Consider the following 18,339-nt stretch of genomic DNA (forward strand, 5'->3'; position numbering starts at 1 on the left):
ATGGTTAGAGGACATGGTGACACATCTGCACGGGATAGAGCCAGAGTGCAGTGGGATTTAAGCGGATTCTGGGAATCGGCTCAGAGCTATCCTGAGCAGTTTACATATTGGAAATCCCGTCCAGTTGACGGCCATGGTTCCCACTGTCTGAGGTCCAGTGTCTAATCATGGATTTAACCTACTACTGAGTTTACATGCCAGGTCGGTCTGCTATGGAAAACCAGCATGTTTGTTCAGCCTTATCTTATTAGCTTAGTTAGTACCACTTCAGGTCAAGTCCTCTGATGCTCCTGATTCAGTGTTTACTGTTTTTAGTTAGCTAGACCACCTGTTTCTGTTGTGACCACCAAAAGCTTTTCCCAACCCATTCTTCTTCAACCACAAGCCCTCCGCAGCACAGTGATCAGCTCCAGCAAACGTTTATTTCATCACAGCTCAGTTTAGTATAATTCCTTATCATGCAGAATTCTTCTAGTTAAGGTTTCTGACAGCCCCGGTTATAGTTGCTAATCTAGATGTCAACAAAATGCTAACCTGAAACTGTGCAGAAAAAAAAGATGACTGCTAGATATATTACCAGGATGTGTACTCTGAGCATGTGCTGACCAACTGGCAAGTGTCTTCACTGACATTTTCAACCTGTCCCTGACCGAGTCTATAATACCAACATGTTTCAAGCAGACCACCATAGTCCCTGTGCCCAAGAATACTAAGGTAACCTGCCAAAATGACTACCAACCTGTAGCACTCACGTTGATAGCCATGAAGTGCTTTGAAAGGCTGGTCATGGCTCACATCAACACCATTATCCCAGAAACCCTAGACCCACTCCAATTTGCATACCGCCCCAACAGATCCACAGGTGATGCAATTTCTATTGCACTCTACACTGCCCTTTCCCACCTGGACAAAAGGAACACCTATGTGAGAATGCTATTCATTGATTACAGCTCAGCGTTCAACACCATAGTACCCTCAAAGCTCATCACTAAGCTAAGGACCCTGGGACTAAACACCTCCCTCTGCAACTGGATCCTGGACTTCCTGATGGGCTGCCCCGAGGTGTAAAAAGGAGGTAACAACACATCCTCCACGCTGATCCTCAACACGTGGGCCCCTCGGGTGTGTGCTCAGTCCCCTCCTGTACTCCCTGTTCACTCATGACTGCATGGCCAGGCACGACTCCAACACCAAGTTAGCCGATGACACAACAGTGGTAGTAGGCCTGATCTCCGACAACGACGAGACAGCCTATACGGAGGAGGTCAGAGACCTGGCCATGTGGTGCCAGGATGACAAGCTTCAAAGGAGATGATTGTGGACTACAGGACCGAGCACGCCCCAATTCTCATCGATGGAGCAGGTTGAGTGCTTCAATTTCCTTGGTGTCCACATCACCAACAAACTATCATGGTCCAAACAAACCAAGACAGTAGTTAAGAGGGCGCGACAAAGCCTATTCCCCCTCAGGAGACTGAAAAGATTTGGCGTGGGTCCTTAGATCCTCAAAACGTTCTACAGCTGTACTATCGAGAGCATGGTTGCATCACTGCCTGGTTTGGTACTGCTCAGCTTCCGACCGCAAGGCACTACAGAGGGTAGTGAGTACAGCCCTATACATCACTGGGGACAAGCTTCTAGGTCCAAAAGGCTTCTACCCCCTAGACAAAAGACTCCTGAACAACTAATCAAATTGCTACCCAGACTATTTGCATTGTTGTCTCCCCCCTCCTCCTTTTAAGCTGCTGCTACTCTCTGTTTATTATATATGCATAGTCACCTACAACTCTACCTACATGTACATATTACCTCAATTATCTCGACGAACCTGTGCCCCCGCATATTGACCCCCTGTATAGCCTGTCCTGTTATTTTTACTGCTGCTCTGACATTTATTTTTATTTTTACTTCTCTATTTTTTTAACTTAACGTATTTCGTCTTAAAACTGCATTGTTGGTTTAGGGCTTGATAGTGAGCATGTCACTCACTATAAGGTCTACCTACACATGTTGTATTCGGCGCATGTGACAAATACAATTTGATTTGTGATTAGCTGACTGCTAGACCTATCGTGTAAGGTAAAGCACCGTGGTTTCTATGGTGATAAAGACATCTTCTAGTTGCCAGATATATTATTTGTAAAGACAATTGTATTAAGTAAATTAATACACAAATATTAAAGTATTTCAGTCTTGTATTAACAAAATGATTAAATATGGACATAGAAATACTCAAATAAACCCAGAACTCAGTCATCCTACTTTGATTTAGACAGGCGAAAAAACGAACACCTATATTTATAGGGTCCTGCGATCCTGGGGTCATGAGAGGTTGTTTTGCTTTCGCTGTTTCTCCTTCATCGCCCTCCAGCTGGATAGGACTGTCGCGAGTCGGTGTTAGAAACTGCTTGAAAACAACGAACCAACTATCTACACCAACGCAAAAAAATCCAGTAAGTAATTGCCATAGTTTTGTTCTTTCTAATTAGATACCTTGCTTGCCAGCTAACTAGCTAAACGTTAGCTAGGTAGGGGACATGGCCGGGATCCAGCGCTGAGAAATCTGTAGCCAGATAGCTACCGGTTACATGGATAGCTAAACTAGCTAACGTTAGTCCATTGTCAAGGGTAAATACATGTCCCGATCTTTGACACATTAACTACAGTATAACTAATTACATTTTGACTTCGAGGTGGAAATATGATGTACCATTGCCTAGCTACGTTTTCTTATTGTCTAGTTCAAGTTGAGAGAACAGATTGCTGCTGTGAGCAAATCCCTGTCTGTGATGTTAATGGCTTGTTAACTTGCTCGCCGGCTTGCTATTTTGCTAACGGCTACTAGCTCGCTAACTTGACTTTCATTGAACCAGCCGCCAGTCACATTGATATTGCATATTGTAACGATCTATTGTTGCTAACTAGCTAGGCAAGCAAACAACTTGAGACTTGGCAGGGGCTTTGACGTGCTAATATCGACGTCAAGATGGCTGCTGGCAGATAACCTTGTTCTTCAAAGCTTTACGTGTGTAGAGATGGTTGTGTAGGCCTGGCTATATCCCTTATAATGTGTTCACAGTCCTACGAGAAGATGATCCGTACATTCCCTATTATCTGATCAGTTACTTGGTGGTGGAGTACACTGCTACTAGTCAATAAATGGCGAGCATGTTAGGACTATCCCTTTGTGGCAATACCATCTTTGTCCTACATTTGCTGCAATAGGCTACATGCGGAACTCGGTCAGTAGTACTATGATAGCATCATTTGTCATCTGCCATTTTCCTTCTTGTCACAGGTAGAATGGCTGTTCCTCCATCATATGGTGACCTTGGTAAATCTGCAAAGGACATCTTCAACAAAGGATACGGTAAATGTCTTTGAAACTGGTTGGTTTACCCCTGTAGGAATAATGAGCAGGACACTCATTAATGTAACAAGGGTATCTTCTGACAACTTAAACGTTCACATCACTTTTGTTTGGCCTCTCTTGAGCCCTTGTAAGGGAATGTTTCCGTCAATGCACAGAACACATTTCACACCGACGTGACATTTTACAAGGAAGTTAACGTAACACCCGGACATTCAATTTGTTCAAGGCACGTCACAATTGGGCAGAATGGATTAGTATTCTCCATGTAGTAGTCCATTTGGCAAGTATTTCACTGTTAAGTAGATGCTAATCAAAACAAGGTTAACGCCACTACCTTAATATGTAATGGAACGTGGTGTTCTGAATGTTATGGTTTGTTCTTGTTTTAGGCTTTGGATTGGTGAAACTTGATGTCAAGACTAAGTCTTCAAGTGGAGTGGTGAGGTTTAGCTTTTCAATCCTACCAGGGTTACTGTACATTCTGGTCCTCCATAGCAAGATATAGGCTTACTAAGTCTGTCATTGTTGTTATTTAGGAATTCAAAACCTCTGGCTCATCCAACACTGACACCAGCAAAGTCAATGGCAACCTGGAGACCAAGTACAAATGGGCTGAATACGGCCTGACGTTTACAGAGAAGTGGACCACAGACAACACTCTGGGGACTGAGATCACCGTTGAAGACCAGGTAGAGAGGAGAAACCAGTCTATACTGTAGTTTGTGAACTTTTTATTCAGTTATGCTTAAGTTTTTTTTCTTCCATAGATCACCAAAGGGCTGAAACTTACGTTCGACACCCAATTCTCACCAAATTCTGGGTAAGGTTTGTGGCTTTTTTAATTTCAAGCACAACTAAATGTTTCTCATCAGACTTTTGGAACCCTGAAATGGATATCATTTATTGTGCACGTTCAGCACTGCGTAATCCACCACCCATCCTCCTTTATTGAAAAGAATCAGTGATGACTGAACGAGAACAACAGAAATATCAGACTGATGTTTATTCCTCCTATTTTCCTCCTCTATTCTCCTTCTAACAGCAAGAAGAGCGGTAAGGTGAAGACTGCGTATAAGCGTGAATACGTCAACTTGGGCGTGGATGTGGACTTTGACTTTGCCGGCCCGGCCATCCATGGTGCGGCGGTGGCCGGATACGAGGGATGGCTGGCCGGCTACCAGATGACCTTTGACACGGCCAAGTCCAAAATGACCCAGAGCAACTTTGCTGTTGGCTACAAAACGGGAGATTTCCAGCTGCACACCAATGTGTAAGTTTCATATGGATTGTATTGTTGGAGGACTTGTGTAAGTTTCTTATGGATTGTATTGTTGGAGGACTTGTGTAAGTTTCTTATGGATTGTATTGTTGGAGGACTTGTGTCTCAGCAGTGAAGTGAAAAGTACTATGGTCTTAACAAGTTACATACGATTTTAATAAGTTCTAGGTGGATTTGAGCGTTTCAGTTCATCTTTAATTGAGTTATTATTAAACATAAAAGAGCTCTTCATCAGACAATGATAACACAATGTATGGTCTGTTTATGTCCTATATCCCAGTAATGATGGCACAGAGTTTGGAGGGTCCATTTACCAGAAGGTGAATGACAAGCTGGAGACTGCTGTGAACCTGGCCTGGACAGCAGGCAGCAACAGCACGCGCTTTGGCATCGCTGCCAAGTATCAGCTGGACTCCAGTGCCTCCATATCTGTGAGTGCTGCTCTTTTGGTTGTCTTGTTTATCAGCCTGATGGCTGTTTAGTATTCAGAGACTGGTTCTGCAGGATGAGTAGTTTATTCAATGGGAACGGGTTGTGTCAAATGAGATGTTTTAGGAAGTAACTGGAGAATAAAGTGACGTTCTTATGCAATGCCAATATTTATCATAACCCGTTGTATTCCATTGTTAATTGTGTGTGTTTGTTATATTTTCCAGGCTAAAGTTAACAATGCCAGCTTGGTGGGAGTGGGCTATACCCAGACGCTGCGACCAGGTAAGAACCGGCTCTCGCTACTTTGCACTGCCGGCCATCACCAAAGTGGATTGTTGTAGCAGGTTATTCAGGTTATTTATTTTTCCTGTTCTGCAGGTATGAAACTTGTCCTGTCTGCCCTGGTGGATGGCAAGAGCATCAACGCCGGTGGCCACAAGCTGGGACTGGGCCTGGAGCTAGAGGCATAAGTATCTAGCTATCCTTTCTAGTGAAGTCTTCATGTGTTAATATTTGAGGGAATATTAGAAGAATTTGGCCTTATTTATTTCCAACCCAACAACCAGTAAGGGATGTCTCAAAGGAAAGCGATGAATCTAATCTAAAACAACAACAACATAGCCCTCAGTTCTGTCAGTTAGATGGAACCCTGACCTATCAGCCACTGTCATTTCCTTTCAGTTGGTAGGTAGTCATCCTGTGTGTCCTATGAACAGTAGCCCAGTACTACTAAGCCTGTGATGTATTGGTTTGTAGTCAGTCATCCTGTGTGTCCTATGAACAGTAGCCCAGTACTACTAAGCCTGTTATGTATTACTGTACCACTAGTGAAATACATCCTCCTTCTCAAAGAGCGTGTTTATTCTGCATGTTTTACGTTTGTTTTATTGTTTTGGCCTGGACAATCCATGGAGGGTTATATTAAGATGTATACTTTGATTTAATTCTATATATAATAACAATGTTATTATGTTGTCATTATGTGACAATCCTGAACTGTTGTTTTGCACACTAGCAAATTATATTATACCTTAATTTATATCCTTTCTTTCCCTGTTTCATTTGCACATAGAGTAGCCTTCGGTTAGCAACGCTTTGCCTGTTGTCAGGACGGCTCCTACTCAGAATGTTCATCGCGTATTCTAGAGACCTTAAACCTCTATTCTAATGGGTGTTGATCTATTTAGCTAATATTCTTGAGGACATGTTAATTAATTATGCTTACTGCTTCGCCACCCATTCTGCAGTCTTTTTACAGACCCACATGATCTTGACCTGTTTCCTAGTTGAACATGGTAATATAAATTGCAAGACATTTGCCAAATGGGATTTTCTGGGTGTCATTAGAAAGGAAAAAGGGGAAAGTATTATAACTGAGCGAATCCTTCACCTCCCCTTCCCCTAGCTGTGTATAAATGATATGACTGGGAAACCAAGTCCACTTGTCTGTCTACCTTTACAATAAAGTCTTTAAACAAGTCAGTCGTTAGTTCTTGGATAAGTCATGGCGCCTTCACACGGTTGGACAACCATGAAACTGTACACGACAAGTCACTTGTTTTACATCTCAACCATAATGAACATTTAAAACAACCGTAACCGTGAAAGTATGGCTCGCCTGAGTACAATATGTGTAGAACTGTAAACATTACACATTACTTTGGTCCTTTCTAGGGCCATCAAGTTTGATTTAATCGCAGGGTTTGCTGTGAATTATCACAACTTCAGAATTTGCTCAAATTAAGATGTGATTTAAGATTTTTCATTTAAAAAAATAATAAAAGAATGTTGACCTCTTAATTTTATCTAAAGTAACGGTTGGCAAAATGATGTAAATTGAGAAAGCAGACACTCGACTTGTTTTCAGTATATTTTTGAATGCCTTCAGACAATATATTTTAAAAAATGCACAAAAATTACAAAGTTACCTGATTAACTCTGACAGTCCTAGTTCTTTCATTTAAACCTTTTCAGGTCACATATATTCAAGGGCAGCATTACATGGATTTAATGACCTATAAACAACCATTTTAAAAGTCAGCACTTGGCAAGTACTATCTGATTATCGTAATGTAAAGCTACTTCTCAGTAATTGGGTACTACAGTTTACCACAGTACAGACCAGTGTTGGCCAATCATACCCCAAAGCTACTTGTCACTACTTCGATACTACAGTACAAACCAGTGTTGGCCAATCATACCCCAAAGCTACTTGTCACTACTTCGATACTACAGTACAAACCAGTGTTGGCCAATCATACCCCAAAGCTACTTGTCACTACTTCGATACTACAGTACAAACCAGTGTTGGCCAATCATACCCCAAAGCTACTTGTCACTACTTCGATACTACAGTACAGACCAGTGTTGGCCAATCTTCCATTTAGTACTATAGTTTTAAGACTTATAACTCTACATAGTGTTAGAGTTTGAAGGCCAGTGTCACGCCGTCTCCCACAGTGAGCATGCTGATGTTGATCCTGACATCCCGGTACAACTTCTTGTTCAGCTTGTCAATGGCCTGGGTGTCAATGTCATCAGCTGCAGGGTTCAGCACCTTCCCACTCCACAGAACCTAAAGCACAGAGCATCATCAGCGTTCTAATGTGTGTGTGTACCACCTTCCCACTCCACAGAACCTAAAGCACAGAGCAGCATCAGCGTTCTAATGTGTGTGTGTACCACCTTCCCACTCCACAGAACCTAAAGCACAGAGCAGCATCAGCGTTCTAATGTGTGTGTGTACCACCTTCCCACTCCACAGAACCTAAAGCACAGAGCAGCATCAGCGTTCTAATGTGTGTGTGTACCACCTTCCCACTCCACAGAACCTAAAGCACAGAGCAGCATCAGCGTTCTAATGTGTGTGTGTACCACCTTCCCACTCCACAGAACCTAAAGCACAGAGCAGCATCAGCGTTCTAATGTGTGTGTGTGTATATATTACCATTCAAAAGTTTGGGGTAACTTAAATGTCCTTGATTTTTGAAAGAAAAGCAATAAAAAGCCTAATCGAACCCACAAACGCTGATGCTCCAGATACTCAAATAGTCTAAAGAAGGCCAGTTTTATTGCTTCTTTAATCAGTGCAACAGTTTTCAGCTGTGCTAACAATTTCAAGAGTTTTCTAATAATCAATTAGCCTTTTAAAATGATAAACTTGGATTAGCTAACATAGTAGTGATGGTTGCTGATAATGGGCCTCTGTAGATATTCCATTAAAAATCAGCAGTTTCCAGCTACAATAGTCATTTACAACATTAAATGTCTACACTGTATTTCACTGAACAAAAAAATGTGCTTTTCTTTCAAAAACAAGGACATTTCTAAGTGACCCCAAACTTTAGAACAGTAGTGTGTGTGTGTGTGTGTGTATATATATATATATATATATATATACACACACACCTTTTAGTTGCTTACGGCTGTCCATGTGATTTTAGATTAGGCTTCAGTCCTCATATTGAAACACTCACGTTATCAATGGCAATAATGCCTCCTTTCCTCACTAGCTGGAGGGATTTTTCATAGTAGTTGTCATAGTTTGCTTTGTCTGCATCGATGAAGACGAAGTCAAATGTCTCGGCCTCGCCATTGGCCAAGAGGTCATCTGAGGAAGAGGAGTGAGTGTGAATACATTTGTTCATTGTCTTGTTTTGTAATGGATCTGTTATAAACATGTTATTACTATACCTAGAGTTTTCAATGCTGGCTGGATGCGTAGATCTATTTTATGTTCCACTCCAGCCTGTAAAGAGAGCACAGAAGTAGGCCTGGGGGTTGAGTTATGCATGGTTACGCAGGACTTTTTCTGACAAAAAAATGTTGTACTCTGTTTACAATGTCAACAAGAAGGGTCTTTTCTGGAAGGTGGTAGGTGAGTATTGATAAGAACTTCTGTTATCAGGGGAGACCGTTAGTAATGGATCCTCTGACATGCTCTCTCGATGATGGATCAGATTACTTTCACATTCCCATCAATCTATCACACAATCGCAGCCAGTCTCTCAAAAGCTTGAATTGATTTTGAGGGACTGAGTCTGAGTTGATAATTTTTTTTTTGTAAAGTCCAGAATATCAGCAGTGTGCTGTACATCTACAGGTTCACAGTTATGGGATTAATGATGCATTTAAAGGTATTTTTTTCATAACAGAGTTTTGTGCTTGATATCTTGACTCCATAAAAACAACAACCATAACGAGCTGCACACCCATCAAGGTGCAGCTAGTTCTTAGCCCAGTGAGACAGCTTTTCTGATGCCATGCAAATGTTATTAATATTTATTGTTATTTTTTTTAATGATTTAACCAGGTAGGCTAGTTGAGAACAAGTAGAGATACTGTGCAAGTAGAGACTCTGGAGTGCAAAATAAATAAATAACAGTATGGGGATGAGGTAGTTGGATGGGCTATTTACAGATGGGCTATGTACAGGTGCAGTGATCTGTGAGCTGCTCTGACAGCTGATGCTTAAAGTTAGTGAGGAAGATATGAGTCTCCAGCTTTAGTGATTTTTGTAGTTTGTTCCAGTCATTGGCAGCAGAGAACTGGAAGGAAAGGTGGCCAAAGGGGGAGTTGGCTTTGGGGATGACCAGTGAAATATACCTGCTGGAACACGTGCTACGGGTGGGTGTTGCTGTGGTGACCAGTGAGCTGAGATAAGGTGGGGCTTTTCCTAGCAAAGACTTATAGATGACCTGGAGCCAGTGGGTTTGGCGACGAATATGAAGCGAGGGCCAGCCAGCGAGAGCATACAGGTCGCACTGGTGGGTAGTATATGGCACTGTGATAGACTACATCCAATTTGCTGAGTAGAGTGCTGGAGGCTATTTTGTAAATGACATCGTCGAGGATCGGTAGGATAGTCAGTTTTACGAGGGTATGTTTGGCAGCATGAGTGAAGGATGCTTTGTTGCGAAATAGGAAGCTGATTCTCAATTTAACTTTGGATTGGAGATGCTTAATGTTAGTCTGGAAGGAGAGTTTACAGTCTAACCAGACACCTAGGTATTTGTAGTTGTCCACATATTCTAAGTCAGAACCGCCCGGAGTAGTGATGCTGGACGGGCGGGCAGGTGTGGGCAGCGATTGGTTGAAGAGCAGGCATTTAGTTTTACTTGCAAATGTAGCTTGAGTACCAGTCTGTTTGTTTCATCATGCCAACTATAACCATCATGCCAACTATTACCACCATGCCAACTATAACCATCATGCCAACTATAACCACCATGCCAACTATAACCATCATGCCAACTATAACCATCATGCCAACTATAACCATCATGCCAACTATTACCATCATGCCAACTATTACCATCATGCCAACTATAACCATCATGCCAACTATTACCATCATGCCAACTATAACCATCATGCCAACTATAATTACTATCATGCCAACTATTACCATCATGCCAACTATAACCGTCATGCCAACTATAGCCGTCATGCCAACTATAACCGTCATGCAACTATAACCATCATGCCAACTATTACATTTACATTTACATTTAAGTCATTTAGCAGACGCTCTTATCCAGAGCGACTTATTACCATCATGCCATCATCAACTAAACTAATAGTTGGCATGACGGTTATAGTTGGCATGATGGTAATAGTTGGCATGATGGTAATTATAATTGGCATGATGGTAATTATAGTTGGCATGATGGTTATAGTTGGCATGATAGTAACTATTACCATCATGCCAACTACTACCATCATGCCAACTACTACCATCATGCCAACTATAACCATCATGCCAACTATTACCATCATGCCAACTATTACCATCATGCCAACTATTACCATCATGCCAACTATAACCATCATGCCAACTATTACCATCATGCCAACTATAACCATCATGCCAACTATAACCATCATGCCAACTATTACAGCAAGAGCACAAACAGATCTGGGACCAGGCTAATGTGAATATAATAGTTTCCGAATGTAATTTGTTACCTGGGGATCTTGACAAGGCTATCCCTTACAAATACACCCATGTCTGGCCTGCACACGCCAGAATCACTACAATGGTGTGAGAGATGACATGTAGTCAATCAAATGATTCTGCCCGCTGAAATGCCTGTCTAAAAAGAGTTACGTCAACAGTAGGTCACGTAGCACTGGTGTGTCAGAGAAAGCAAACGTAAATCCACATATCACCTCTTTCCAGAAGGGTTTCCCGATGTTGGGGTATTCGTCTTTGATGTCACAGGCCACCATCTTCCCGTCGTCTGGCAGAACCAGCGCTATGCTCAGAGTGTTGTACCCTGTGTATACTCCTACAGGGAAGACAAATAAAACTCGTATACAGTAAATGTTTTACATGAAACCAGTATTTGTTTTTGCGAGCCAATATGGACTAGATTTACACTGTTATTGGTGGTAAAAGCAACATGAAATAAAATCCTACAGAAACTAGTGAGAAGAGATTATTACGTGTGATAAAGAGTATAATGTGAATAATGTTTACCGATTTCTATAGCTTTCTTGGTTTTGATGAGTCTTGCCAGGTTAGCCATCAGCTGAGACTGCTCAGCGGCAACCATGATGAAGTTCCACGAATCATCCATAGTCCTCTGGAAGACAGAACAGAAGAAAGGAGATGTTCATTCTTGGTTTTTCTCCAGAAATAGAAAAGTTACCATGATAAACAGCCCGTTTACTAAGTGTACATTTATATTTACAAGTCTCAGACCCAGACACTTGTGAACAGAGGGTGTGTGCTCAGTCCCCTCCTGTACTCCTTGTTCACTCACGACTGCATGGCCAGGCACGACTCCAACACCATCATTAAGTTTGCCGATGACACAACAGTGGTAGGCCTGATCACCGACATTAATGAGACTATGACTCCTCCTATAGGGAGGAGGTCAGAGGATAGTGCGTACAGCCCAGTACATCACCGTGGCCAAACTTCCTGCCATCCAGGACCTCTATACCAGGCAATGTCATGGCAAGGAAGGTTCTAAAAATTGCCAAAGACTCCAGTCATAGACTGTTCTCTCTCCTACCGCACGATACTGCCAAGTCTAGGTCCAAAAGGTTTCTTAACAGCTTCTACCCCCAAGCCATAAGACTCATGAACAGCTAATCAAATGGCTACCCGGACTATTTGCATTGTGCAGTCGCAAAAACCATCAAGCGCTATGATGAAACTGGCTCTCATGAGGACCGCTACAGGAAAGGAAGACCCAGAGTTAACTCTGCTGCAGAGGATAAGTTCATTACAGTTACCAGCCTCGGAAATTGCAGCCCAAATAAATGCATCACAGAGTTCAAGTAACAGACACATCTCAACATCAACTGTTCAGAGGAGACTGGTTGAATCAGGCCTTCATGGTCGATTTGCTGCAACGAAACCACTACTGAAGGACACCAATAATAAGAAGAGACTTGAAAGGGCCAAAACACACGAGCAATGGACATTAGACTGGTGGAAATCTGTCCTTTGGTCTGAGATGAGTCCAAATATGAGATTTTTGGTTCCAACCGCCGTGTCCCCGCAAGGTAGGTGAACGGATGATCTCTGCATGTGTAGTCCCCACCATGAAGCATGGAGGAGGTGTGATGGTACAGTGGGGCAAAAAAGTATTTAGTCAACCAACAATTGTGCAAGTTCTCCCACTTAAAAAGATGAGAGAGGCCTGTAATGTTCATCATAGGTACACTTCAACTATGACAGACAAAATTAGAAGAAAAAAAATCCTGAAAATCACATTGTAGGATTTTTAATGAATTTATTTGCAAATTATGGTGGAAAATAAGTATTTGGTCACCTACAAACAAGCAAGATTTCTGACTCTCACAGACCTGCAACTTGTTCTTTAAGAGGCTCCTCTGTCCTCCACTCGTTACCTGTATTAATGGCGCCTGTTTGAACTTGTTATCAGTACCTCAAACAGTCACACTCCAAACTCCACTATGGGCAAGACCAAAGAGCTGTCAAAGGACACCAGAAACAAAATTGTAGACCTGCACCAGGCTGGGAAGACTGAATCTGCAATAAGTAAGCAGCTTGGTTTGAAGAAATCAACTGTGGGAGCAATTATTAGGAAATGGAAGACATACAAGACCACTGATAATCTCCCTTGATCTGGGGCTCCACGCAAGATCTCACCCCGTGGGGTCAAAATGATCACAAGAACGGTGAGCAAAAATCCCAGAACCAACACGTGGGGAGCTAGTGAATGACCTGCAGAGAGCTGGGACCAAAGTAACAAAGCCTACCATCAGTAACACACTACGCCGCCAGGGACTCAAATCCTGGAGTGCCAGACGTGTCCCCCTGCTTAAGCCAGTACATGTCTAGGCCCGTCTGAAGTTTGCTAGAGAGCATTTGGATGATCCAGAAGAAGATTGGGAGAATGTCATATGGTCAGATGAAACCAAAATATAACTTTTTGGTAAAAACTCAACTCGTCGTGTTTGGAGGACAAAGAATGCTGAGTTGCATCCAAAGAACACCATACCTACCGTGAAGCATGGGGGTGAAAACATCATGCTTCGGGGCTGTTTTTCTGCAAAGGGACCAGGATGACCATGTATCGTGAGATTTTGAGTGAAAACCTCCTTCCATCAGCAAGGGCATTGAAGATGAAACGTGGCTGGGTCTTTCAGCATGACAATGATCCCAAACACACCGCCCGGGCAACGAAGGAGTGGCTTCGTAAGAAGCATTTCAAGGTCCTGGAGTGGCCTAGCCCAACCCCATAGAAAATCTTTGGAGGGAGTTGAAAGTCCGTGTTGCCCAGCAACAGCCCCCAAAAATCGCTGCTCTAGAGGAGATCTGCATGGAGGAATGGGCCAAAATACCAGCAACAGTGTGTGAAAACCTTGTGAAGACTTACAGAAAACGTTTAGACCTCTGTCATTGCCAACAAAGGGTTTATAACAAAGTATTGAGATAAGTATTTGGTAAATATTTTTCACCATAATTTGCAAATAAATTCATAAAAAAATCCTACATTGTGAATTTCTGGATTTCTTTACTACATGATTCCATGTGTTATTTCATAGTTTATGTCTTCATTAATACTCTACAATGTAGAAAATAGTTTTTTTTAAATAAAGAAAAATCCTTGAATGAATAGGTGTGTCCAAACTTTTGACTGGTACTGTACATATTGCATCAATTGCCTCAACTAACCTGTGCCCCCACACATTGACTCTGTACCGATACCCCCTATATATAGCATCACTCCTGTTATTTTATTGTTGCTCTTTAATTATTTGTTATTTGTCTATTTTCTTCTTTTTTTTTTTACTTCAGTTTATTTTTGTAAATACTTTCTTAACATTTATTTTTCTTAACTTCATAGTTGGTTAAGGGCTTGTGAAGTAAACATTTCACTGTAAAGTGTTGTTGTATTCGGCTCATGTGACATATAAAATTAGATGTGATTTGTACAACATAATAAATGGTGCCCCCTTGTGGCAAAAGACAGACACTATGGACTTTGGACAGTTTATACTGTTTGGCAAATATATGAACATATTTGATAATGAAGACACGTGTAAACCCGGACCTTCTTACCAATCGGAGTTTTTTCAGGGCCGGATGCTCCCTCATTGAATGATTGAGGACATACTGCATCAAATGGTTATCTTTTGCCCCAGAGTGACTCTTGAAGATGTCCATGGAAAATGTGGATCGTCTTTTGCCTGGAGGGAGCAATCATGTCAATTGATGAGTAATCTCAAGATGGCTATAGGGTACAGATACTGTGGTTTAAGTGTTTGATCATTTAACAATAATGGGAAACAATACACGATGACTCTCTCTGTCATATTTGACTGTTCAACGTCATCTTGACATGTGATGAAATTGATAAGGCGGCACGTTGATTCTAACCCCCCCCCCCCCCCTTACCAATGTAATAACCAGCCACAAAGACAACTCCAAGTGTAGCCGAGCCGATCAATGCTTCTCTGGACACACTGTGAAAAGACATTGTAACAATGTTTCTCCTCGCTTAAACATGGACCGATCAAGGACTTCTTTACCGTGTAACAAGTTCTTTCCTTGTTTGCTATACGTAACCGCGAAGCTGTAATATAGTGGCGCACCCTAAATATAATGCATACACATGAACGGACAATATATTCAAATTGCGCGTATATTACAATGTTCTAGGTCAAATTAATAATACGTGCACGTGACCGCTCATGTGCTAAAACCACCCCAAACGGCTGTATAATGCCCATAACCACAAGTGGTCTGCAATTTAACACCATTTTACTTTGAGCAAGATACTGTTGAATTGTTAACTAATCCATTCAGACACTGATATTTTGTACCATTATATCTTATTGCTGCAAAATTATCAGAATGATTTGTACAAAGTTCCTCATCAACATGAAGAAATAACCCGATCTTCACATGACGGAGCACCAAAAGTAATGCATACAGTAGCCTACTTACCGCGTATAAAGAGATTAATTCGACGAACTATGAATCTGCGTGGTGCCAGTTATGTTGTACCGTTATGTGATTCACTGTATAAAAATGGCCTCTGGAGAACAAGGAGGGATGGAGGGAGGGTCTCTGAACCCTGAATCATGAATAATCAATTTAACACTTGCTTCACCAAACCTAGATAACGCCATTGCTTTATCATGTGCTCATAACCATGGAAGTTTTACATAAAGACCTAGCTGTGTGGTGCGTCACCAGACACACTGTAAAATAGTTTGCCAAAGTGTGAGGCTTCTGTGTCTCTGTAAAGTATTGTATTGTATTATGACAGTTCCCCCTATCTTATTCCATTTCTGGTTTGTGGAACATACAGTACCATGGACCCTGCTGTTACAGAAACAACAATGTGGATCATTGGTTGTCATCACAACACAGAGGAGAACAAGGACAGTCGGTTTGAGCAGTGTGTTTACTTTGAACTCGATGTAAAACTCGCCTGACAATAGTTCCAGAAGGAATATGTGAATAGGTCTTGTCCAAAACATTAGCCCTATAGCGTATTTGCAAGGCCATGTCTCTCAAAAAAAAAATCATATAATTCTAGACTACTATAATTTTGCAATGTCATTGTTGAATTGCAAATTCTATAATCTTAATGACTACAGTCAGTGTCCCGGGTATGTAGTATTTACTTTTCTACCACAGCACAGTCGGAAACCATGGAAACCACGGACTGTTGTTTACCTGTTGATGTCATTTCCGATACCTTACGAGGGTAATGACACGGTCACCCTCCAGTTGATTCTGTATCGTAGAAAATCCAGGTCAACCCTACTATCACCCCCGTGTTCGTCTGGGCTGTTTGTGGCCGTCTGAAATATCTCTTTAGACCATCCATGACGCATGTAACGTGAACATGAACAAAATAAATAGCTGAGGGGGATGACCAACATGTGATGCATACTTTCGTACAGAGAGGGGCGCTGTTGTCATGTCAATGTTCAGTATACTGTATTGTGGGAGATATATATCCACTGGGCCATTGGTCTGCTACTTTCACCTAACAAAAATGTAATGTTATTGCATCTACAATAGTAATGTAATTGCATCTACAATAGTAATGTTATTGCATCTATCTCTTGCATTTCATCTGGTTGAGTTATTTTCTATCATATTAAAAAGCAGTAGGATTTTTCACTAGGCTACACAATGAAGTCCTTGTCAACAATGTAACATAGACCAACTCTCTGCCTCTATGGTATTTTGACCCAGTTACATACAGTATGTGTTGGTGTGGTGATCAGCAGGCCAGTGGGAGCTGATATCTCTGATCTGTAGCTGAAGTGAATAGCAGTCTTCTCCTCAGGGCCTTTTAGTTCCACAGCCATGCCGTGTGATAGTGTGGTGACAGCATGTTCCCAGCGTGGCTCTGCATGGAGAGACGGCTGGAGGATGGTGGGCGTCATCACAGGGCCCTGTGTAGGATCCTAATAGTGCCAGACACACACCATAGCTACATCCCAAATGGCATCCTATTCCCTATGTAGTGCATCACTTTTGACCAGGGCCCATAGGGCTCGATCTGGTCAAAAGTAGTGCACTATGTAGGGAATAGGGTGCTATTTGGAATGCACACATCCCATATCAGCGGTTAATCCAGTCATGAGGGGACGACTCCCTTTCATCAGCTGCTCTGAGACACATGAGCACAAGGTCAAGAGCAGCTGGCGTTATGTCAGAGACAAATGGTGTAGATAATTAACTTCAGGGGAAAGAGGGAGAGGAGAGAGGAGGGGAGAGGGAATGAGAGATGAGGAGGAGGGAGGGGAGAGGGAATGAGAGAGGAGGAGCAGAGAGAGGGGAGAGGGAATGAGAGAGGAGGAGCAGAGAGAGGGGGTAAGAGAGGAGGGGAGAGGAAATGAGAGAGGAGGGGAGAGAGGGGAGAGGGAATGAGAGGGGAGAGAGGAGGAGCGGGAATGAGAGGAGGAGCAGAGAGAGGAGGAGGAGCATAGAGAGGGGATGAGAGAGGGGGTGAGAGGGAATGAGAGAGGAGGGGAGAGGGAATGAGAGAGGAGGAGAGAGGGGATGAGAGAGGAGGGGAGAGGGAATGAGAGAGGAGGGGAGAGAGGAGGGGAGAGGAGCAGCATAGAGAGGGGATGAGAGAGGAGGGGGGAGGGAATGAGAGAGGAGGAGAGAGGGGAGAGGAGGAGCAGAGAGAGGGGATGAGAGAGGAGGAGAGAGAGGGGAGAGGGAATGAGAGAGGAGGAGCATAGAGAGGGGGTGAGAGGGAATGAGAGAGGAGGGGAGAGGGAATGAGAGAGGGGAGAGAGGGGATGAGAGAGGAGGGGAGAGGGAATGAGAGAGGAGGGGAGAGGGAATGAGAGAGGAGGGGAGAGAAAAGGAGAGAGGAGGAGAGAGAGGAGGGAGAAAGGAGCAGCATAGAGAGGGGATGAGAGAGGAGGGGGAGGGAATGAGAGAGGAGGAGAGAGAGAGGGGAGAGGGAATGAGAGAGGAGGAGCAGAGAGAGGGGATGAGAGAGGAGGGGGAGGGAATGAGAGAGGAGGATAGAGAGGGGAGTGGGAATGAGAGAGGAGGAGCAGAGAGAGGGGATGAGAGAGGAGGAGCAGAGAGGAGGGGGAGGGAATGAGAGAGGAGGAGAGAGAGGGGAGAGGGATTGAGAGAGGAGGAGCAGAGAGGGGATGAGAGGAGGTGGGAGGGAAAGAGAGAGGAGGGGAGAGGGAATGAGAGAGGAGGAGCAGAGAGAGGGGACGAGAGAGGGGACGAGAGGGAATGAGAGAGGTGGAGCAGAGAGAGGGGATGAGAGAGGAG

At 42.9% G+C, this 18,339-nt stretch overlaps 2 protein-coding genes across 6 annotated transcripts; one reads left to right on the top strand and one right to left on the bottom strand.

The window, feature by feature from the left end:
- Positions 1-2,335: 2,335 nt before the first annotated feature.
- LOC115144463 (voltage-dependent anion-selective channel protein 2) lies at positions 2,336-6,562 on the top strand. Its single transcript, XM_065002676.1, has 9 exons — positions 2,336-2,453; positions 3,299-3,370; positions 3,763-3,812; positions 3,910-4,062; positions 4,141-4,193; positions 4,416-4,643; positions 4,933-5,083; positions 5,309-5,366; positions 5,463-6,562. The coding sequence occupies exons 2-9, from the start codon at positions 3,304-3,306 to the stop codon at positions 5,552-5,554; spliced, it is 852 nt and encodes a 283-aa protein (XP_064858748.1). The 5' UTR covers positions 2,336-2,453; positions 3,299-3,303; the 3' UTR covers positions 5,555-6,562.
- Positions 6,563-6,936: 374 nt separating this feature from the next.
- On the bottom strand, positions 6,937-16,351 carry comtd1 (catechol-O-methyltransferase domain containing 1). 5 transcript variants are annotated; one of them, XM_029685523.2, is made up of 8 exons: positions 15,517-15,623; positions 14,965-15,032; positions 14,629-14,756; positions 11,566-11,671; positions 11,256-11,374; positions 8,778-8,832; positions 8,561-8,694; positions 6,937-7,659 (listed from the first exon to the last, which is right to left on the bottom strand). In XM_029685523.2, exons 3-8 carry the CDS (start codon positions 14,731-14,733, stop codon positions 7,507-7,509), a joined length of 672 nt encoding a protein of 223 aa, XP_029541383.1. In that variant the 5' UTR covers positions 14,734-14,756; positions 14,965-15,032; positions 15,517-15,623; the 3' UTR covers positions 6,937-7,506. The 5 variants fall into 5 exon arrangements, with proteins under 5 accessions (XP_029541383.1, XP_029541382.1, XP_029541384.1 ...); XM_029685522.2 differs by lacking the exons at positions 14,965-15,032; positions 15,517-15,623 and adding an exon at positions 16,255-16,351; XM_029685524.2 differs by lacking the exon at positions 14,965-15,032.
- Between the last annotated feature and the right edge of the window lie 1,988 nt (positions 16,352-18,339).

This window comes from Oncorhynchus nerka, linkage group LG16 (assembly GCF_034236695.1).
Source record: "Oncorhynchus nerka isolate Pitt River linkage group LG16, Oner_Uvic_2.0, whole genome shotgun sequence".
NCBI lineage: Eukaryota > Metazoa > Chordata > Actinopteri > Salmoniformes > Salmonidae > Oncorhynchus > Oncorhynchus nerka.